The sequence below is a fragment of the Phyllostomus discolor genome, chromosome 8 (assembly GCF_004126475.2).
Source record: "Phyllostomus discolor isolate MPI-MPIP mPhyDis1 chromosome 8, mPhyDis1.pri.v3, whole genome shotgun sequence".
Lineage (NCBI taxonomy): Eukaryota > Metazoa > Chordata > Mammalia > Chiroptera > Phyllostomidae > Phyllostomus > Phyllostomus discolor.
This window is the reverse complement of record NC_040910.2, coordinates 54,014,213-54,035,951: the sequence shown is the minus strand read 5'-3', so window position 1 is coordinate 54,035,951 and position 21,739 is coordinate 54,014,213. Positions and strand designations below refer to the sequence as shown.

Sequence of the window (21,739 nt, the reverse complement as noted above, 5' to 3'; positions counted from 1 at the left end):
ACAGTGAGGTATCAGCTCACAGTCATTAGGATGGTCACTATGATAAAAAGAAGAAAAGGAGCAGTGTGGCAAGAATGGGAATAGGGTGGAACACTGTGCACTGTCCGTGCAAATGTAAAGTGGTGAAACACAGGACACAATGTAGAAGTGCCTTGAAAACTTAAAAATAGAATTACCATGTGATCCAGCAATCCTACTTCTGGGTATTTGTCCAAAAGAACTGAAAGCAAGATCTTGAAGATATTTGCACACTCATGTTTATTGCAGCATTATTCACAATAACCACGAGGTGAAAGCAACATGTATGTTCATCGATGCATGAATGAATGAACAGAGTGTGGCATACTCATACAACGGAATATTATTCAGCCTTAAAAGGAAGACTAGGCTGTCATATGCTACTACTTGGGTGAACCTATAGGACATTATGCTAAGTGAAATAATCTAGTCAGAAAAAGACAAATACTGCACAATCCCACTGACAGGAGGTCCTACAGCAGTCAATTCATTGAAACAGGAAGTAGAATCATGGCTGGCAGGAAACAGGAAGAGGGGTGAATGGAGAGCTGTTCAGTGGGTACAGAATTTTGGTTTTGCAAGATGGAAGTTCTAGAGGTCTGTTGTATGAAAATATGAGTATCTTAACCCCACTGAACTGTATACTCAGAAATGGTCAAGATGGAAAAATTTGTTATGTATTTTCTACCACAGTTTTAAAAAGTAAAGACATAAATAGCCCTGGCTGGCGTAGCTCAGTGGATTGAGTGTGGCCTGAGAACCAAAGCATTGCAGGTTCGATTCCCAGTCAGGGGACATGCCTGGGTTGCAGGCCACGGACCCCAGCAACCGCACATTGATGTTTCTCTCTCTCTCTCTCTTTCTCCCTCCCTTCCCTCTCTGAAAGTAAATAAATAAAATCTTTTAAAAAAGTAAAGACATAAATAATATCAGTTATCAAAAAGGAGACATACTTACAAGGAAAACAATAATAATATTGAGGTGATCATTTTGCAATATATGGAAATATCAAATCATTATATTTATACCTGAAACTAATATAATGTTACATGTCAGTTATACCTCAGTAAGACAATAAAATGAACCCTGAAGTACAGGAATGAGCATCAGTGAAAAGGCATAGGGGAGAAGCATTTCAGGCAGAGAGAACAGCTAAGGTTATGTACATAAAAGAAGGTGGGGAAAAGAGAGGTGTATAGGTTCCTTTCTTTTCTTTTCAAATGGACTCTTGGAGTTTTATAACTTCCAAAAAACCAAAGACATGAAAATAATAAAAGAATATCACCAACACTAATATTTTCATGTTAATCTAATAAAAAATTTACAATGTACAATTTTCTGTAAAGATATAAGATTCTAATATTTACTCAGGAAGAAACAGAGAAACTTAATAACCCTGTAACCATAAAGATAATTGATCTTTCAATGGTTAAAATTTGCACAAAGTAGGACACCTTACATGGGTGATTTTATAGGCAAGTTGTTTTTTGGGAATGGTCAAAAGTGACTGACATCCCAAACTAGCAGAGACAAAACTGGGTAACACTGTAACAAAAGCATTATGTGACAATGAAATAAAGGTAACTGGTTTCTTTATGTGGCTTATAAACCGGCTCTAAATAACAAAAAAGTTTCAGACAACAAGAGGATAGCTAGAATAGGTACATGGCCTTCCAAAGGGATATTGGTATGATTATCACTCCAATATATAATCTTCTTATCCCTTGTTTTATTTCTTTGTAATAATCAAACATCAAGGTACACACTTGGGAAAAGAATATTCAAAACATTCTCAACTTAAACAGAAAATACGAATTTAGTTCTTTCTTTTCAGTTGAGAGGTAGACAAAAGCAGTTATCTTTGTAGTTAGACTGAGGCCTAATTGCTTGTCTATTTTCTCTCTCATATTTCTAGGTGCATAGTAGCCAGGTAGCCCTTCTTCCAGCCCTGGTAATCTGCTAGAAAGTTTAACCTAGTTCACTGATGGAGAGCAACAGAAAAATATCTTGTAAATTCCTTCATATAAAGGGAATGTGCAAATCTTTGTGCGGATGTATATTTTCATACCTCTGGGTAGATTTCTAAAAATAGAATTGCCCAATCATGTGGTAATTCTGTTTAATATTTTGAGAAACTGCCAAACTTTTCCAAGGTCGCTGCACTATTTAACATTCCCGTCAATACTGTTTAAAGGTTCCAGTTTCTCCACATCCTTGCCAACACTTCTCATTGTCTATTTTTCCTATATTCATACTAGTGGATGTGAATTGATATCTCCTTGTGTTTGTTATTTAAATTTTGCTGATGATCAATGATGCTGAACATTTTTCATGTGCTTATCAGCCACTCACATATCTTCTTTGGGAAAATGTCAATTCAAATTTTTTTGCCCAGATGAGTGTTCTTCAAACTTTTTTTCTTTCACATTACCCCCAGAAAATTTTGGAGATCTATGTAATCCTTATTTTTATTTTAAATTGTCTAAATTTTGTATCATAAGTTTAAACAGTTGCTAGTTGCAAAAGATGTAATTTTTCCATGTATTTTAAATATAGACATTTAAAAACAAAATTAAGTCACACTTTTAAATATAACAAATGGAATCTAACAGAAAACCAATGTGTTACCCATCACCATTCATTTAAAAAAATGCATAACAAGTTTTTCTTTACCCTTCACTGATTTTTAAAAAAGATTTTATTTGTTTATTTTTTAGAGAGAGGGGAAGGGAGGGAGAAAGAGAAGAAAATAAATATCATTGTGCGGTTGCCTCTTGCACATCCCCTACTGGGGACCTGGTCCACATCCCAGCTATGTGCCTGACAGGGAATTGAACTGGGGACCCTTTGGTTTTCAGGTTGGCACTCAGTCCACTGAGCCACACCAGCCAAGGCTACTCTTCACAAATTTTATGGTTCCTTTTTTTTTTTCTTGAACTCTTATTTCCATTATCCTTTCCACATTAATTTATCCTTAATATAATAAGTCTTATGCTTGTAAGTCATGAGTTATATTCTATCATTATTCTCTGTAATACAAAAGGTATAAGAATTGTAAATTAAGTGTTATTTCATGTAATCATAAGCATTTAAGTATTACAAAGTTTTCTGAATTATGATTACAAGTAATATTAGTGTACAATTACCCAAAGCACACTTATAAGTTTTAATAAATAATCATTAAAATAAAGAATGAACTTCTATTTGCAGTGTACCTCTTAATTCATTCATCCTTGAGTGAATAGTACTGATTGCTAGAATGAATAATAAAACAATTCTATTTCTTATTTTAAGACACATACACATGGACACATAGATATAAAATAAAAATTGCTGAGAAATCTTGTTTACCTAAACAATATACAAGTATAAAAGTACATATATAAGTATATAAGAATATAAGTGTACAGGGATAGAAGTTTGTATGTTGTTTTATATTGTTTTAGCAATGTGACTCCATAATGGAGATTTTTTCTGGATTTTAAGATGGAAAGCACCTATTGATGTATTATAAAAATATTTAATGATCAATCAGCTAATCAGTCTACTAAGTATTCCTTTAATTTTGTTAAAAGCAAAGACTTGGTAAGCACCTAGCTTCATAAGGAGTATCTTTGGATGATTAAACTAATTTATTCACTTCATTCCTGGAAGTATACCAAAACAGCCTTCACCAAGTCTTAGCACATGACTATAAATTATACCTATTTCTTTTTCACTTAAAGGCGCCTTGATATATAACTCATTACACTTAAAAAGGGCTGGAATAGGAATGCTTTCAATTCCAATACATTTTTATCAAAACAATGTTAAGAGTTAAGAATAAAATTACCTTCCTGTGTGATTTAAATGCATTTTGTTAACTCTGTGACTGCAGACTTAGCTCATTCAGTTTATGGTGAAGTTGGGAAAAGAGAATTAGCACAGGTTCTCAGGCAGATGGCTTTTACAAAGGACTGCACCTGGCCTTGAGGGTGTGGAAACATTCCCTCAGCACCATGTATGCCTGGGAGCCCCTGGGAAAGCCCTCCATCCCTCCCAGGGAACATATGGCCCAGTTTGAAGGAAGCTGCTCTCAGTGAGTGGCAACGCCAGATCTAGGATCAGACAGCTCAACGTCAGCCCAGCGCTTTCCCCACCTTTTTAGGTTGTTTCCCAAAGCTCTATGAACTTTCAAATTATCTACAGAGCAACATCACACCCAGAAAATTTCGTTTCCTGGGAAAGATGATACTTGCTACATTTCGCTCACCTGGAGGACTCTCCCCTACCCCCCTATTGGAAGTAACAGCTGGTCCACTCACCATCTGTGATGGTTATCGCCCTGATACCTAGAGATTGTCTGTATGTCCTTTCTCTAGCCCTAGATTCCAGCTACTTTCCTTGGGTACTGAGTTCCAGTTCCAATTCTTAGGCCTTTTTCTTCCAAGGGAAACCAGCAATGCACACATTTTAAAAAGAGATAAAGGATCAAAAAAGACAGAGTGAAGTTGGAGAGAGATTGATTCTATTCTTCATGCTGGGGTTTGGGTAATAGGAAAAAAATGGACCTAGTTCTTGCTGTTTCAACATTTAATTCTAAAGCAAGAATAAAAGAAGCATCTGCTTTTTTCTCCTTTCATCATCAACTGATGAAAAGAAAAAAATCAGAAGAGAGAAAAATAATTCTATGGTGTTAGGTGAAAAAGAACCAATTCAACTGAAAAATATCGAGGTGTTCAGCTGTGATTACAACTTCTGTTTTATAAGAAAGATGAGTTTAATGCAAAAAAGCAAATACATGTACCCCAGAAACTTCAATTAGTAACTCTTCCTTTCTTCCCTCTAACATCTTGTTCTGCTGTCTTTTGCTTAGGTTCTGTCTCTGGTTCATGTCTGAACTAAGGTAGTAGCAAATCCCAGTTTGGGGCCTAATGCTATCTATGCACTTGAACTTCCATTCCAGATCACTGTTGAGATTTGAGTGCTCCCCTGTCCTAGCTTAGCCAGTGTTTTTCATCCTTTCAATACTTCTGAATTGGAACATCTCAGGTTGGCAGAGGACCTAACAGGCCATTTAGGGTCAAGGCCAGCTCTGTGGTAGAGTGATTCCCTTTGCTTTGTGCCTAGAGCAGTCTCTCTCACCTTTGGGCAGCAGCTCCGAATTGAATACAGAGCCAAGCCTTCCCCATCTGTAATTTAAGTGTTGGGACTGTGTGCCTTACTTAAGTATGCTTTCTAAATTCAGAAACCAATCTGGGAGAAAACTTTAATTTGGATAGCTGTAAGAATCTAGGTAATGGGCAAACATTTTTTTGGCATAAAAAAAAACAAGAAAGCACTTTGCCAATTGAAATCTCTCAGGCCTATTCTAGAGCACATCTGTTCCTCTAATGTGATTTGGCAGTGTGGTTTATTCAATCTGTAAGATAAAGTGATACCGAAAGAGGCGGGGAATCTTTTTCAGTGTGCTTTTTTCTCTCCAGATAATATAATAATATGAGGAATTGCTAGTTAGCAATATGGCATCCAGTCTGTATCTGGAGAGAGATGCCCAAATGCAATTTGGGTCTTATAAAATTTTGCAGTGATGGATGTCTATTTTTGGAGGCTGCTAATAGAGCAGGGAGCTGCCTTATCCGGTTTGTGTCTGTAGTGCTGCGCCTAGTAGATCATTATATGGATTACTTTACTTGCATGTGATTTGAGCATCCTCAACTCTGATTGTTGTAGCATTTTTTGTACCACTATACAAATTTAAACTTTGTAGGAAAAAAAAGGCTGAGAGCTCTTATTTGCATAGCTCTTCTCAAAAACATTCTTTCACATTAGTCATAACTTTGGTGTGAGCATGCAGACAGACCTTGACCCAGCTGTGTGGCCTTGACCAATATTCTTAAATTTTTGGAACCTCATTTTCCTCTTGGTAGCATGAAAATTGATTCAATCGTATAATATAACTGAATTCTTTAGGTATATAGTTTAGGCTCCAGTCTAACTAAACCTTAATTTCCACTTAAAATGAGGATGATTTTAACAGCCAACTCATCAGGATTTTGTGCTGATTAAATGAAATTCTCCAAGTAAATGATTTAGCACAGTGCCTAACACAAAGCTATTATTAATATTATTGCACACAGTTATGCTGAGTAAATGCAAACTTTCCTTTCCCTTATGCTCTTTAATGATAGGATTATAATTTCATTTCCCATCAGTCCTTCTAAGGTTTGGTCACCTGGGATGTGCGTTAGTCTGCCATTTAGTCTCTCTTCTAACTGCTACTTCATTTGGCCTTTCCCCAGTTGGTTGGCACCTTCCTGGAGGACAGAAGAGCCAAGACACCCAGATGAGTGCCCGTCAGTGCACAGCATTTCATTGGTAAAAGTCCAGCTGGGGAAAGACACTCTCCAAAGCAAGCTTTGGGATTTCCCCTGATTTAAATACAGCTTGGCCATCCCTGGAAGAATTGGTTGTAGCTACTATGGATGTCCTCCCAGTCAAACTACACTGTGGAAGTAGAGGCCTCTATTTTAGGCATGATGAACTCCGTATCTATGAGGAATATTTTGCTGCCAGCCTTGCCATCAGTCTGGCTTGTTCTCCAGCCATCCACCTCATCTCGGTGGCATTACTGCCCTTTTCCCCTTCCCACCCTACACTCACTGCTCAAGGTCCTCAAGCTCCTTCACTTGTTTTATTTCAAAAGCTATTATCAACCTCATATTTAATCTTAGGTATAAAGGACTGATACCACCTTTAACCCTATGTCTTCCATTGATATTGGCATTTTAACAGTAGTCAAAGCTAAGGGATGATGCTCTCTGAGTAGTAAGGCATCCAGAATACAGTCTTAAACTGGGAAGCAACTAGGGCTTGCCTAATCTTTCTGGAAGGGTCCCATGAAGGGATCTAAAAAAGGATAGAGTTGTCCATGTGACACTGTCAGATTTGGGGGAAATATGCCCAGTGACTCTGATGACAGGAAACCTGGCTGACAGCCCTGGCCCCACTGTTACAGGAGGCATGGCTTGGGATGGATCCCTTTACTTTGGCAGGCCTTTAAGTATCCTTATCTAGAGAGTGAGGATGCTAACTCCTGCCCATCTGTTTCTGACTCACAATGCTGCTGTGGGAAGCCAGGCATCCAATGCAGAAGCATGCAGGAATCTTCAGCTCTCCTTGTAAACACCCCCACTATCATCTCTGTTATGTGACGATGCCATAAGGATCATATGGAAAAGAAATCTGTGGGTCATGAGAATCAGTGATTGAAAAACTGAAGCTCATGTTTGGGCCCTAATACCTCTGCCTCTCTAGGACTTTCTGCTCTGGCCGGAAGTTATGTCCAATGGCTACAGTGTGGAAGGAAAGTAAGATGGGAGAATCTACTCCATAAAAAGGGTAACTGGAGCAAAAGTTAAGAGCTGTTAAAGATGAAGAAGCTGGTGGATGTGGGTGAAAAATATATTTTACTTTTCAATCTCAAGAGTCTATAAAGCACAGCATATAAAACACATTTCTAATGGTGTTATTTTTTTTTTAATTGGGACATTCATTCATTATTAAATTTGACATAAAATTGGAAGATTTTAAAACTGTTGCAGCAGATTTGAACAGTGAACCAAAAGTATTTATATTAATATTAAAGAATACACTTAATGGGAATAAAAGCAAGTTATAGTTTTAGGTTTAAAAAAAGCAGCAGTATAAATTAAAAGCCTTAGGTTTCAAAGTTTTTTTTGTTAAGTTGATACAAATTCTATATGAAGCAGCAACATAAAATTACTAAAAACAACTTTCAAGCAGCATTGGAATAGACTAATAGAAATACAATATCTGCTGGTATTTAGAACAATAAGAACATCCACTCCATAGACCAAACATGCTACTGTGCAGAACACGTGGCACAGTGACCAGACACAGGAATATCGATTCATTTGATTCATTTGACCTCTTCATTTTCTGAAATTGTAGCAACTGTTGCTCTTACCATTCTTCTCTTCTTCGAGACGTCTCTCAGGATTTTGCTTTTTATTATTTAAGTTTTGCACAATTCTTTGAAACATCACCTGTATATGCTTTGTCTGCTTAGCTATTTTAAAAGTCATTTGTAATACTCATTGTTATTCAGAGAGCAACTTATTCATTTTTAAAAAAGCTGATCTCTTATAAAATTTCCTAGAACTCAATAACAAAAATTTAAACTGAAACATTGCATATTATTGTGATAATCATCATGAAGATCACAGTAATAGCTGGAATGAATATGTATGAAGACCATTTTATTATACATTTTTAATTTATGTGATATATTATTTTAAAATTTATTTTATAATTATGTGTGTATATATATATATGGTTTACAGTTTTTTCTCTTCATGTAAGATTTACCTTCAATGCAATGTACAACTCCTGTTACATTCTGATTTTTGACAAATGCGTACACCTCCCCGGTCCAAACTTCTCAAGAGCAAAAACAGTACCGTCGCCCGAGGAAGTTCCCTTGTGCCTCCTCTCAGTCATCCCTCACCTCACACTTCCTGAAGCACACACTGTTCTGATTTTTTCTATCACCCATTAGTTCGCCTGCTCTAGAATTTCATATAAATAAAATCACACAGCATGAAGCATTTCTCTAGGACTTCTTTCACTATCAGTATCCTGTTTCTGAGATTCGTCCATATTCTTGTGTGTACCAGCAGATGGTCTTTTTACCATGCTCAGGTATTTTTCAAGCCCTTTGGAGACAGGGACTGTGCTATAACTCGCTGTGCTGCACCCTCCCCGCCACGCCCCGCCACGCCCTCATTGCACTTGTACAAAATTGTGCACTTTAGAAGGGTTCTGCTGACACGTGGCAACTCCATGGATGAATGAACGTATGAGTTATTTAATCAATCCACGAGCCATTTAGACACAATCGAGTCTCTCTTTTCTAATCCCGACGGTCTCTTAGATGTTCAACTCACCAGAGTCAGTGTTCTATATCCTGGTGTCAGAAGCCTGCCTGCTTTATTGCCGGAATGCAGAGATCCGCCCATTTGCAATTCTGCAGCCGCTTCCGCTGCGAGCGCGCAGCAGGGAGGCACTGGCGAGACAGCGCACTGCGTCCCGGAGGGCCCCCGCAAGGCACGGCTCCCTCAAGGCTGAGGCGGCCAGCCTACCGGCTTTGTCTCTTGCAGACGGAAATGCTTTTCCTCCCTCGTTGTAGTCAACCTTACATTCCTCCGACTGATTTATTAGACGACTGGAAAAGTCAGCAAAGAAACCCAGGTGCCGCATGGAATATCTCTGAGACTAGTTAGTCCCCAAACTGCAGAAGCAGCATGTATTTCCCTGCAGTCAGGGAAGCAGGATTCAACACACAAGGTTAGTCCAGTTGGTTCTGCACGGTCTGGCTGTGACCTGCCTGAAAGACTGCACATTGGGCTCTTTCAAGTCCCCAACATACTCTCTTACCTGTGAGTCTTGTGACTGTGATTAAGGACAGGACTGTGGAGCAGGTCTCTGGGGAATAATACATTACCTTGGCTAGTTTGGTTAGGCAGGCGTTTAGGGGTTTGAATCTGTCACCATCATTTCTGCTGGGACAGCAGCAGGTTCCGGTCATTTCTAATACTGCACGTGTTCTGAATATAAACGTGCTTTTCAATTTTAATCTGTTCAGATGACATTCTTGTCCCTGCTGCAATCTAAATTTTACATAGCCGCATAGCACACTTTGCGATGCATTACTTCAGAATGTGATGTTGTAAAATGAGGCATATTTTGTGTTACAGTAGGGAGAGTCTTGTTCCAAACGTATTACTGAGGGGTGGGAGATTCATTTTTGATGATTCTTATGGTAAGAATAATATATAAAGAAATACACCAGTTATAAGAAACAGGGAGGATATATATGTGTGGCTTCCACACACTATACATTTTCTGTTGATTTTACTCATTTCTTTTTTAAAAGCTAAAAATTTGTAGACAGCATGATAAACTCCAATAATGAGATGGTGAGTGCCAGCATTTTCTCATTTATTCTTTATGGCAACTTTAAGGTCATGTTTTCAAAGAAAACCTACTTATAAGACTGGAAAGTGAAGGTATTGTACTTAGAAAAAAGGTGGAAGTCATTATGTAGTTATCTTAAAGAGTTTAGGTCAGCTAAGTTGCATTTTAGGTCACTAGTTGTAGAAAAGGTGTCTTGCAAGCTGATGTTTAGAGTAATGTTTAAAAAGTAATACCACCAGTTCTGTGTCATGTTCCACTGGCAGGCTCCCTTTAATTTTACTTTGGGACACTTAAGATACCTACAAATACACAATTCATTGCCATCACTAGTCATCCAAATGAAACATGCTCATCAACTATTTCCCCCTGGTATAGAAGTCAGTTCATATCAGTGTCCCACAAACACAGAAGTTCACCACACACTTGCCAGACTGTAGACTGTGGCGCACAGTTATCGCACCCCACAGAGACATGTGAAAGTGGCAAATGCCCGTGGCTGCAGTGTGTGCAAACAGTGGAGCGCGGACCAGACCGGAAGCAGAGAGAGCTTAGGTTTCAAGTAGCTGTGCGAGCTGGCAAATTACTTAACTTCTCTGGGCCTCAGCTGTTTGCTCTGAATAATAACCACCAAGGGGATTTTATAATTATTAAATAACAGATACCAAATACCCATCATAGCATAGGTGTCCTGTACATGTTTATACCCTTCATTTTTCTTTGCCTCCACAAACTGAGGCCAACTTTGCTGACATTAATATATTGACCTGGTGGCGAGGTGAATAGAGACCCATCTGTTGTCCTAGACTAGGACTGCTTCCACAGCTTGCTGGTGGCAGAATTTGCTCTCTTGCTCTTTGGATCTATGCTTTTCATGAGGCCTGCCTCGTGAGGATTTCACCCTGAAGCTGAACTTTCCAAACCAAAGTTGATACGGAACTCCTGCTATGCCAAAGCATTTCAGAATAATGAGATCTACCAGATCCCATCCACTTGAAGCTTTCTGATTCCAGGCACTGGAGAAGTAAAACTTTGTCAGTGGTCTTAGGTTACATTTTATGAGCTTTGTGGTAATGTTAACATATTTTATTTTAAACTAAACTACCTCGAACCATCCCTTGGGGGGTTAAGGAGATGTCAGGGATAACCAATCTGGAAGAAATTTTATTAATGAATTTCATCAACATCCACATTTGTTTTTCAAATAATTGTTATCTTCCAGAAGTATGTTTTGTTGGCAGCTTTCAACCAATGTCATATTGGTAAAGAACATTCTTACAGGGGAATAAATGCACACGGATGCAGCATCACGTAAAGTCCTCCTTTAAAGAAGTAATGACACCACTGCAAACAGCACTGATGCAACACATTTATGTGAGGTGGAAGAAAACATTAAGAATTTTAAAAAGTTGGTCATTTTAACTTTGCTTTGACACAGAGTAAGTGCCATGTGGTCAATCAGAGCAAAATTCTGCAAAGAGGATTTTAAAAAGAAAATGACTGGACAGAATTTTTAAAAGATTGTTTATTTATATGTTTTTAGAGAGAGAGAGAAAGGGAGGGAGAAAGAGAGGGAGGAAAACATCCAGTTGTTTCTCACATGCCTGCAACCTAACCTGGAATTGAACTGGTGACCTTTTGATTCACAGGCTGATGCTCAATCCACTGAGCCACATCAGCCAGGGCAGGACAGAATATCTTTTAAAAGAGGCAGGCACCTAGCAGAGGAAGACTGAAGGTAGTTACCAAAACTCAGACATGGGAGGGGTTCAGGAGCCCTTCCATAGCAAGGCTGTAGTGCAGAATGAGGTGGCTGTGCCAGGAGTTATTTAAAAAAAAAAGGAGATCTATGTTCCTAACTATAGTTCACCTGCCCCTCTCTCCACTCCGTTTACCGGGTTCCAGAATGCCAAGGGCTCTGAGCCCTCATTCCCACCCTTCCCCACCCTGTGTGCCTCCTTCTCAGCTGCCCAAGGGCTGGCAGCAGGTGGCCCACAGGCTTCTTTCTCTGCAGTATTTCACCCCTACCCGTGCAGCATCTATCAGCCCCTCCATGCTTCTGGGCAGCCTTCTCTGCAGTCAAAGGCTTCAGCCAGGAGTCTTGGCAAAAAAAAAAATGCTGATGGATTTAAGATTTCTGAGGGTGACCTGAAACTCCACAGGAAGGGAGCTGGCACTAAGGAAATGAATTCATGAATACCTAAGGGTGTGGTGCAGGCAGACTCACACAATGAGTGTGAAACAATGTGGTTTATATAGAGCAGGTTGAAAAAATTCATTCTGCCACTGTTCATCCACAGAGAAGTAATTGGGAGGAACAAAAATATGGCTTACCTACGGTTTCTTCCATCTCCCTTGTCCTCCCCAGTGAAGCCTTTCCCATGGTTGAATCAGTGATGAATGGGGAGACCAAGGACTTGTGGGTTATAAAATGTCATCAGAATAAGTGCCCTATCTTGTCTGTCAGGGCCAAGCGAAATTCAGGACAGCCTAATGGCTTAGGCTTGGCACTCGAGAATGATTGAGTGTGGACAAACCTCTTGATGGATTTGAACTATCAAAATTATTGTTTCTCAGGTTGCATTATTTGAGACAGAAGAGATGGTTTAGAGGCCCCACTCTGCCCTACCCCCAAAGTTGTCTGCTGCAGTCTTTCCCTCTACCATGAAGAGGGTGGGGCATGGAATCAGAGTAGCAGAGAACCTCAGAGGTTAAGCTCAAGCTGCCACCCCGCCGGGAGGGCAGTGCAGTACCTGGGGGGGAGGGGGGGGACTGGGGCGCCGGCTGCAGGCACTTCACCCGCTTCAGCATCACCCGGAAAACAGTTGATTCCAGCTTCTCTGTTTTAAAACTGTTACCATGTTTCTCCTTAGTTTGCCTCTTAAAAATTAAGTTGCACGTCAAATGCCACTCTTACACAAATAAAACAAAATTTAAACGCTTGTCTAGAAAAATGTTAGGTATGCTAGGCAAATGACTTCGACCCGCCCTGAAAATCAGGACTCCGGAACATAACGTGCAATGAGCTCCGCAATCCGCAGGACCGTATCATGGTGCGTGACTCCGGGCGCATTGTTCAGGTATCTGGGTGTTTCTTAAATGAAGCCCATGGATTCCTGACTGTATCTGTTCCCTGTTTATTAGAGTGGATCCGGTGAAAGAATCACGCGGCTGTTTTCTGTCCGACCCAGAACAAGACGTCTCGGATCTGAGTTCTCCCCGGGGCTCCCGGCTGGCAGCAGCCGCTTCTCTGTCAGCCACCTGCATGGCTGGTTGAAATCATCAGGTTGGGTGCTGCACAGGTGTAAAAAGAAGGAAAGGGGCTTTTAATGTGATAGGATTGGGGATGTCAAACAGGAATTTAGCTTGATGAAGATGCAGGAAGCACTTACAGAATGGAGTACCCGCTGCGGAGCTGACAGCTGCCTTTGCAGTGGGTCTTCATCCTGGTTGGTTTCAAACTCCGACTCGGCTGGCTCTAACCATGCTACGCCCATTGGAGGCTTCCTTCATTCTCCAGGAAGAAATGAAAAAAAAAAATCCAGGGACACTAAAAGGCTCATATTAACTGCTCTAAAGGTTTATAAATGCTCAAATAAACACCGTCAGTGCCGCAATTTCGTGGGTGTGTAAGCAGAGCGTTAAAGAAAAGAGAGAGAAAGGGAGATGTATTAAAGAAAGTGCCAGAAACAACTACAAAGAACTACAAAACTTTTCCCTGTACATATCACAGATATGCAGCCCTAGCCGGTCATCTGTATCTCCAGGGCACTATAGGCACTGCGTTGTCACCATAAACACCAAGGTGGGTGGGTGATGGCGGAGGCCCCGGGCGGGCAAAGGGGCGAACTAGAGCGAGAGATCTCTGAGGCGCAGAGATCTGGAAAACTAAGATGTCAGTAGGAAGTGAGAATTTGTTATTGGGGACGCATTGGAATCTAGGTGATAGGAGGTCAAAGGAGTAGGATGGGTGAGGGGAGGGAAAAGAAATGAGTAAGGGGGTACGCTATCTCGGAGAAAACACCGGCCTTCAGAGAAAAGTGAAAGGGAGGAGATCCGCCTCACCCCACCCGCCTGACGCTTGCCCCCGCCTTCCTTTTGCGCAGAATCCTCCCCGGCTGCTGCAGCAGCGCTGCCCCCACCACCCCGCGCGCCGTGATCGATCGCGGGCTGCGTCAGAATTCTCCCACAGTATAAATAGGGGTGTCAGGACAGCGCCGAGCCGCACACAGCCATCCATCCATCCTCCCCTCTCCCTCTCTCCCCCGTACTTCTTTCTCTGCAGGTCCCCGTCTCCGCTGCGAGTCAGAGGGGCACCGGCCGCCACCATGAGTTCCTTCAGCTACGAGCCGTACTACTCCACCTCCTACAAGCGGCGCTACGTGGAGACGCCTCGGGTGCACATCTCTAGCGTGCGCAGCGGCTATAGCACCGCGCGCTCCGCGTACTCCAGCTACTCCGCGCCGGTCTCCTCCTCGCTGTCCGTGCGCCGCAGCTACTCGTCCAGCTCTGGCTCCTTGATGCCCAGTCTCGAGAACCTCGACTTGAGCCAGGTAGCCGCCATCAGCAACGACCTCAAGTCAATCCGCACCCAGGAGAAGGCGCAGCTGCAGGACCTCAACGATCGCTTTGCCAGCTTTATCGAGCGCGTGCACGAGCTGGAGCAGCAGAACAAGGTCCTGGAAGCCGAGCTGCTGGTGCTGCGCCAGAAGCACTCGGAGCCGTCGCGCTTCCGGGCTCTGTACGAGCAGGAGATCCGCGACCTGCGCCTGGCAGCAGAAGACGCCACCAACGAGAAGCAGGCTCTGCAGGGCGAGCGAGAGGGGCTGGAGGAGACTCTGCGCAACCTGCAGGCACGCTATGAGGAAGAGGTGCTGAGCCGAGAAGACGCTGAGGGTCGGCTGATGGAAGCGCGCAAAGGTGCGGATGAAGCGGCTCTGGCCCGAGCTGAGCTCGAAAAACGCATTGACAGCCTGATGGACGAAATCGCCTTTCTGAAGAAGGTGCACGAGGAGGAGATCGCTGAGCTGCAGGCGCAGATCCAGTACGCGCAGATCTCTGTGGAGATGGACGTGTCCTCCAAGCCCGACCTCTCCGCCGCTCTCAAGGACATCCGCGCCCAGTACGAGAAGCTGGCTGCCAAGAACATGCAGAACGCCGAAGAATGGTTCAAGAGCCGCTTCACCGTGCTGACCGAGAGCGCTGCCAAGAACACCGACGCTGTGCGCGCCGCCAAGGACGAGGTGTCCGAGAGCCGTCGCCTGCTGAAGGCCAAGACCCTGGAGATCGAAGCGTGCCGGGGCATGAACGAAGCGCTGGAGAAGCAGCTACAAGAACTGGAGGATAAGCAGAATGCTGACATTAGTGCTATGCAGGTATGGCGCCGGGCAAAACAGTGTGTGTGGGGGGGGGGGGCTGGGGGAGGCTGCAGAAATGGGCGGTTGGTTGAGGGCACACCCAGAAAGTGGGGGCCAGAGATGAGGCCCCTGCATGCAGCTATTGGAGGATAGGATTTGGTTCCGTGAACGGCTTTGGAGGGGTGGGGCACTTGGAGAGAGGGGGTGGGGAAGTTGTGCTTGGTGCAGTGGAATCTATGTTCCGCATTAAAGCTGCCCAGTACTGCAGGATGTTTGTTGGGTGGGGTGGGTGAAGGGGAGGGGGTGGCAGCTGGGCGTTGCCTCTGGCCTGCCTCTCTGTTGTCCTGCATTATCCACCAGTTGCTCTTCAGCATGGATTGGACCATCTGATTAACGAATACAGCGAAGAACCCTCATTAGTTCTGAAGAATACCTGTGATCAGCATGCTTTCTGATTAATTTTACCGACCACTCCTTTCTCTTAGCAGGTAGACAGGAATACTCAAAACTGTAGTAGGTAATGATTTCACAGTAATACATTTTTTAAAGGACCTCCATCTTCGGGGGTTGAGAAAAAAATCATAGCTACATAGAAAATATTTTAGGTGAAATCATTTTTTTATCAACCTACTTCTTTCTCCCATAAAGAAATGTATTTCTTGCATGTGACCTGGATAAAGTTAACTAATGAATGCAAAACAAAACTTAAAAAATCAGTTTAGTTCCTTGCAGGCATTTAATGATGATCATTAGACTTCATTAAAAAAACAAAAAACAATTTTTTATCAAAAATTTTTTCCTTCATTAAAATTTTTTTTCATCAACTCATGATTCATGATGTTGGATATTTTTTCAAGGACAGAAAGGTTTAACCTTCTCTTTTTCTTTAAGAAGAGAAAAGGCAGCTGATTTAGGGGAGATTTTTCCTAAGGTGTGCACTTTGATTTTAACTAAACTCTGGCCTTTGCAGCTGTACTACAGTAAAATGGTAGCAGTAGGGACATATGCTTGGATTTTTTTTTTGTCTTCTAATAGGACACAATCAACAAATTAGAAAATGAATTGAGAACTACAAAGAGTGAAATGGCACGGTATCTAAAAGAATACCAAGACCTTCTGAACGTGAAGATGGCCCTGGACATTGAGATTGCAGCTTACAGGTGAGCACATGGAGGATGGACTGGGCCACCCCACTCACTTGGCCTCAGGGAGGAAGTCGGCTCCACTGATGCTAAATCAGATAAGAATTTATCCTGGGAAGAATGAGTACTTAGCTTCCCATTACATTTTAAATCTAACAGGATTATTTTTAAAGTTTAAAAAAATTTGTGTTGTCATCTTTGTTTTGGTCTCTGTTACAACATCTCCCTGCTCCTGCTTGCATGTACTTTTATGGGTGGCATTAGGGGAAGGGATGGCTGGTAGTCTCAGAGCAAGTCATTCAGCACACTTCCTGTGTTCACTTGTGGTAACCTCACCCTGCCCCTGTCTCCCTAGGAAACTCTTGGAAGGTGAGGAGACCCGGCTCAGTTTCACCAGCGTGGGAAGCCTAACCAGCGGCTACTCCCAGAGTTCCCAAGTCTTTGGCCGATCAGCCTACGGTGGTCTACAGACCAGCTCTTACTTGATGTCAGCACGCTCCTTCCCTTCTTACTACACCAGCCATGTCCAGGAGGAGCAGATTGAGGTGGAGGAGACCACCGAGGCTGTGAAGGCTGAGGAAGCTAAGGATGAACCCGCCTCTGAAGGGGAAGCTGAAGATGAGGAGAAGGAGAAGGAAGAGGCTGAGGAAGAGGAAGGAGCCGAAGAGGAAGAAGGTATGATAAAACACCAAACACCTACAACTTCAAGTGAAGACTAAGTGTGGGTACTTGTTAGGAGATGGGTAAGGTTAGGAGATGAAGCCTTGCTTATGCCAAAGAAGTTCCATTCATATATGAGCTTAGAATATTAAAGGATACATATATCCTTCAGTAACCACCTGACTTCTCACCCTGGCTGTCCTCCCTGAGAGAGGCATGCCTCTGTTTAGCTTGGTAGTTTTTTGAAAATAGCATTTAAGAATATCCTTCTTTTGTTCTTGTATTCCTACTAAACATTTAAAATATATTCATTGACCACAGCAGTTCGGTGTCTTAACAAACAAAGACACATACCAACCTATAATAAAAGAAATACTGAGCTCCTGGAGGGGAGTAGAGAGCTTCCAGCACTTAGAAGTGCTCTCATTCTATTTAAGTATGTGGGCAGGGGCTAAGCATTCCTTGGTGGGCATGGCAGCTGTGTGCATTTTGGCAGAGTAGAGCCGAGAGGTTTTTAGGAATCATTCTGGCATTTTCAATTTTCCCCAAAACCTCAGCAAAAATATTTGGACTGAACTTACCCTGGATTTGGAGTTTGTATATCTTTTCTTTTTTTAATGTTAAAGCTGCCAAAGAAGAATCTGAGGACGCAAAGGAGGAAGAAGGAGGTGAAGGTGAAGAAGAAGACACGAAAGAAGCTGATGAGGACAAGAAAAAAGATGAAGGTGCGGGGGAGGAGCAAGCAACCAAGAAGAAAGATTGAGCCCCCTTTCCCTTAATTATTTCAGGACAACCCTCCCGAAACCAGGTCAACCCCATCACCAACCAAGCAGCTGAGTTCCAGACACTATACGAATTAAGAAGTCAATATATGTAATTCTGAGATGACTCGGGTTGGAGATTCAGTATTGTGCTATGACTTTTCTCCTTATGCAGAGTACCTGTTTGCTTGCAGAGTGGCTTCCTGGCTTGCTGCCAGCTGTGCATGGTCCACGCTTATGAGTTCAGGATCTATGGCAATGTGAATAATTCAGATGTTTACAATCAAAACACATGAATAAATGAATTCACTAATGTTAATGTTAAACTTCATGGAAAAAATAGTCCTTTGAACCTTTGATGGTTAGAAATTGAAGACCTTGAATTATGTGCAATAAATAGTAAATAAAGTTACACTGAATGACATTTTTTTGCTGTTGTTGTTGACTTAATTAACCATTTTAAAGAAGGCATCAATATAAGCCATATATAAGTGGACTATTGACCTCCAATTTTTAAGTCAAAATTTTAACAATTATGCATTTTTCCCCCTTAATTGGTAATTCTGAGGGATACAATTGGGTCATAACCATTCATGAAATTTTGGCCCTCAAAAATTTTACTGATAATAAACCTGAGTAAATGGGTGTCTTGGGTTCTTTTTCTTTTACAAATAACCAACTACTTTACCCCGCTATGATGTACTGTATAATGTTGGACATGAACTTCTTGGAGGCAATTCTGAAATTATGTGTGAAAAGTACATTCTTTATGGCAAAGAGGTAACTTAAACACCACTACACAATAAAAATGTGATTAGGATAGAACATGAGTCCTGCCCATCTAACCACTATGACCACATTAAAATATATAGTCTAAATATCATGGGCAGAAGTCAAAACCCAAGCAAATGATATAATCAGAAGGAATAATTTTTTAAATCAATGTATAATTTTGGATGGGGAGAATAAAGATATCAAAAGTTATTTTCATTACAAACATGTTGCCTGCAATCCTGAGCTCATGATTCATGTGTTGTTAGCTTAATTCTGTTGCTTCAAGAGAGTAATATTTAATGCCACTGGTTTTAAACTTTTTATGAACTACAGATACAGATAATGAAATTGTTCTGAGTCACTAAGTGGTGGGGGGGGATTCTATATGCCATTGCTCTGCATGTCTATTGGGAAATATTTGGACTTTGGTAACAGGTCTAACTGTTTGGACATTGCATCAAATATGCACCCTGTTCATCCTCTCTGTCTGCTGTAAAGTTATGGAAGCTCTTGCACTTGAGGTGGAATGTCAATGAAATTATTGATTAACTGCTGTTCTGCTTCTGTTCTTACATGATTGCTTTGTCAGCTAATTTTGCTTAATACTTGTTCTTTAGACTTTTAAGTCATGAATTTAACCTGAAAGCAAAGTGGTCTCCATTTAAAGTTATCTGATTCCTTCCCATTACCTATTTCTAGTTAATTATATGTCATCACGTAAATAGGTAAAAATATTGCTTTATCTACCATGATGCTATGGATTTGAACCTATGAAAATTCTCAGTACATCAGCTTCTGTAAGGACTAGGAGTCACCTCAGAAACCATGCTTCACATTTATGTTCGTTAAACATGGGATACTGCACATGGTAGATTTCAGAGAGATGCAAATTACATGTAAAAGAGCAACTTTAGCCACATGGAAACAGCTGGTTGGTTTGACAGTTACTTGACATAAGAACACTGTACCATACTCCATCCTGTGTGCCACAATAAAATACTGAAAAACCTAAACTAAATGGGTTTGACGTCTATAAATTTTATTCTAAATTTGGTTCCTTGGTCAGCATCCCTCTTGCTTCTGCTCCCTCCTGAGCTCCAGTTTCAGCGTTCAGTTGATGAGCCAGGCCTCAGTCACCCAGTTCTGCAAGCCAGATGCTGTGCATGACAGCATACCCTCCATACACTCTCCTCCAGCTTCTCCAGCCTAATCTCTCTAAGTCCTATTAACTTTGTTACCATAGAATGAGTGGCCAGAGGGGAAATAAAGGCAGGGTCCTCACCATTGCCATCTATCAAAGAACTTAATCCAAGAGGCTACGAGCAAAGGAAGACAGGTCTCACCCATTGACCCAGTAATCCTGAGCCTGGTTGGATGAGGCTGCCAGGCATTCAAAACAACACAAGTAGCTCTGGCTTGTGTGGCTCAGTGGATTGAGTGCTGGCCTGGGAACCAAAGGATCTCTGGTTGGATTCCCAGTCAGGGCACATGTCTGGGTTTCAGGTCAGGTCCCCAGTGGGGGACATGTGAAAGGCAACCATATATAGATGTTTCTCTCCCTCTCTTTCTCCCTCCCTTATCCTCTCTCTAAAATAAATAAAATCTATTAAAAACAAAACAAGTAAATTACGATAGTGCCAGGGTGTGTGTAGGGGTTGCCCTTGAAAGTCTGCGTGTATCATCTTCACTAGCTGGGAAAAAGAAAACTTTGAGACTGTGTATTCATCCCAATGCCCAGAAGGGAGAAGAGTGGGGATCCACAGTACCCAAAGAAGGGACCCATGAAACAACTTTGGTTAACTGCCTGCCTCCCGTTACACATACAAAATGAACAAATGGAGTCTGGAGCCAGATAAAGACTTAGACTAACAGATTCCAACACATACGTATGTTTGGGTAGTCACGTCTCCCCAGAAAAGCTGGCACCACCTTGACCCATCAATCAATATGTAACTCCCATCCCACCAGCTTCCTCTATGTCTTTAGGCTTATTGTTTTATCTACATGGTAGACATGGTAGACTTTTATACACCAGCAATCAGCATCGATTTTTATGATCACTTGATAGATGTCCGCATCCCCTGCTACACTGTGATTTTCAGGGGTATGGCAATCTGACCTCTTGCTCACCATTTAACCCCTAGGATTTAGCCCAGTTCCTGCCATAGGAGAGCATGAAAAATACTGATTGGATTAAAATTTTTTGATAGATTAAAATGCCTTTGGGATGGCTAGAAAACCAAGAGTAGTCAATAATCAGTCCCAGCCTAGTTAGCACCTTGTGGAAAGAACAGAGAACAAAGTCAAGTTTCTGTTCCGGATTCTAGCACTGTTTGTTATGGAGAGCTGGCCACCCCCCACCCCCACTCTGGCCTCACTGTCTTAGCTACTAGAGGCTTCAGCAGCTGATGTCTGAGATCCTTTTGAAATTCATGATTCAAAATTTCCTGGAAATCTTTTACAGGCTCAAGGTAAATGGCTGAATGGGAAGCATTATATAACTATTGCGTTCACATTAAAATTCATCACTTAAAGGGAATTATTAAACTCAGTTTTATTAAGTTGATAAGCAATGAACTTGATTCCTTTTCTTATTCACATGAAAGTTCTAGTGCTGTCAGAGGAGTTTCTGTGTCCCAGGCACCGATCTAAATGCATTCTGTGTATTCCTCTCACATAACGATGTGAGTGGTCTAGTGGGATTATCATCTCCATTGTACACATGAAGCATTGAGGTTAAGTAACCTGACCAAGGTCACACAGGTAGTTTGTGGCAGGGCTAACATTCAGACCTCATAGTCCAGCTCTAACGTCCATGTCCTGGACTGGTTCACCTTGCTGTCTCCTCGGTAACCAACCTTGGGAGGCACCCTCATGCTGCTAGAGTTTATTTCACAGGCACGTGTTGTCACAGTGGCCTGGGACCATTCACACAATTACTGGAATTTTTACAATGCAGTCCTTGTGCCATTCAAGGGATATATTTATATTCACAATGGTCCCTTGTAGTTACTTACGATGTTCCAGATTTTTGTTAATTGCTTTGATTATT

General features: G+C 41.8%; 1 protein-coding gene across 1 annotated transcript; it reads left to right on the top strand.

Moving 5' to 3' along the window:
* Positions 1-14,106: 14,106 nt before the first annotated feature.
* On the top strand, positions 14,107-19,700 carry NEFL (neurofilament light). The gene is made up of 4 exons (XM_028520045.2): positions 14,107-15,368; positions 16,386-16,510; positions 16,848-17,167; positions 17,779-19,700. The coding sequence occupies exons 1-4, from the start codon at positions 14,322-14,324 to the stop codon at positions 17,913-17,915; spliced, it is 1,629 nt and encodes a 542-aa protein (XP_028375846.1). The 5' UTR covers positions 14,107-14,321; the 3' UTR covers positions 17,916-19,700.
* Positions 19,701-21,739: the final 2,039 nt, after the last annotated feature.

Coding starts and splice junctions, on each gene's coding strand:
- NEFL (XM_028520045.2), top strand. CDS start 14,322: ATGAGTTCCTTCAGCTACGAGCCGTACTACTCCACCTCCTACAAGCGG. Junction 15,369..16,385: donor CTGACATTAGTGCTATGCAG/GTATGGCGCCGG, acceptor GTCTTCTAATAG/GACACAATCAACAAATTAGA. Junction 17,168..17,778: donor AGGAGCCGAAGAGGAAGAAG/GTATGATAAAAC, acceptor TTAATGTTAAAG/CTGCCAAAGAAGAATCTGAG.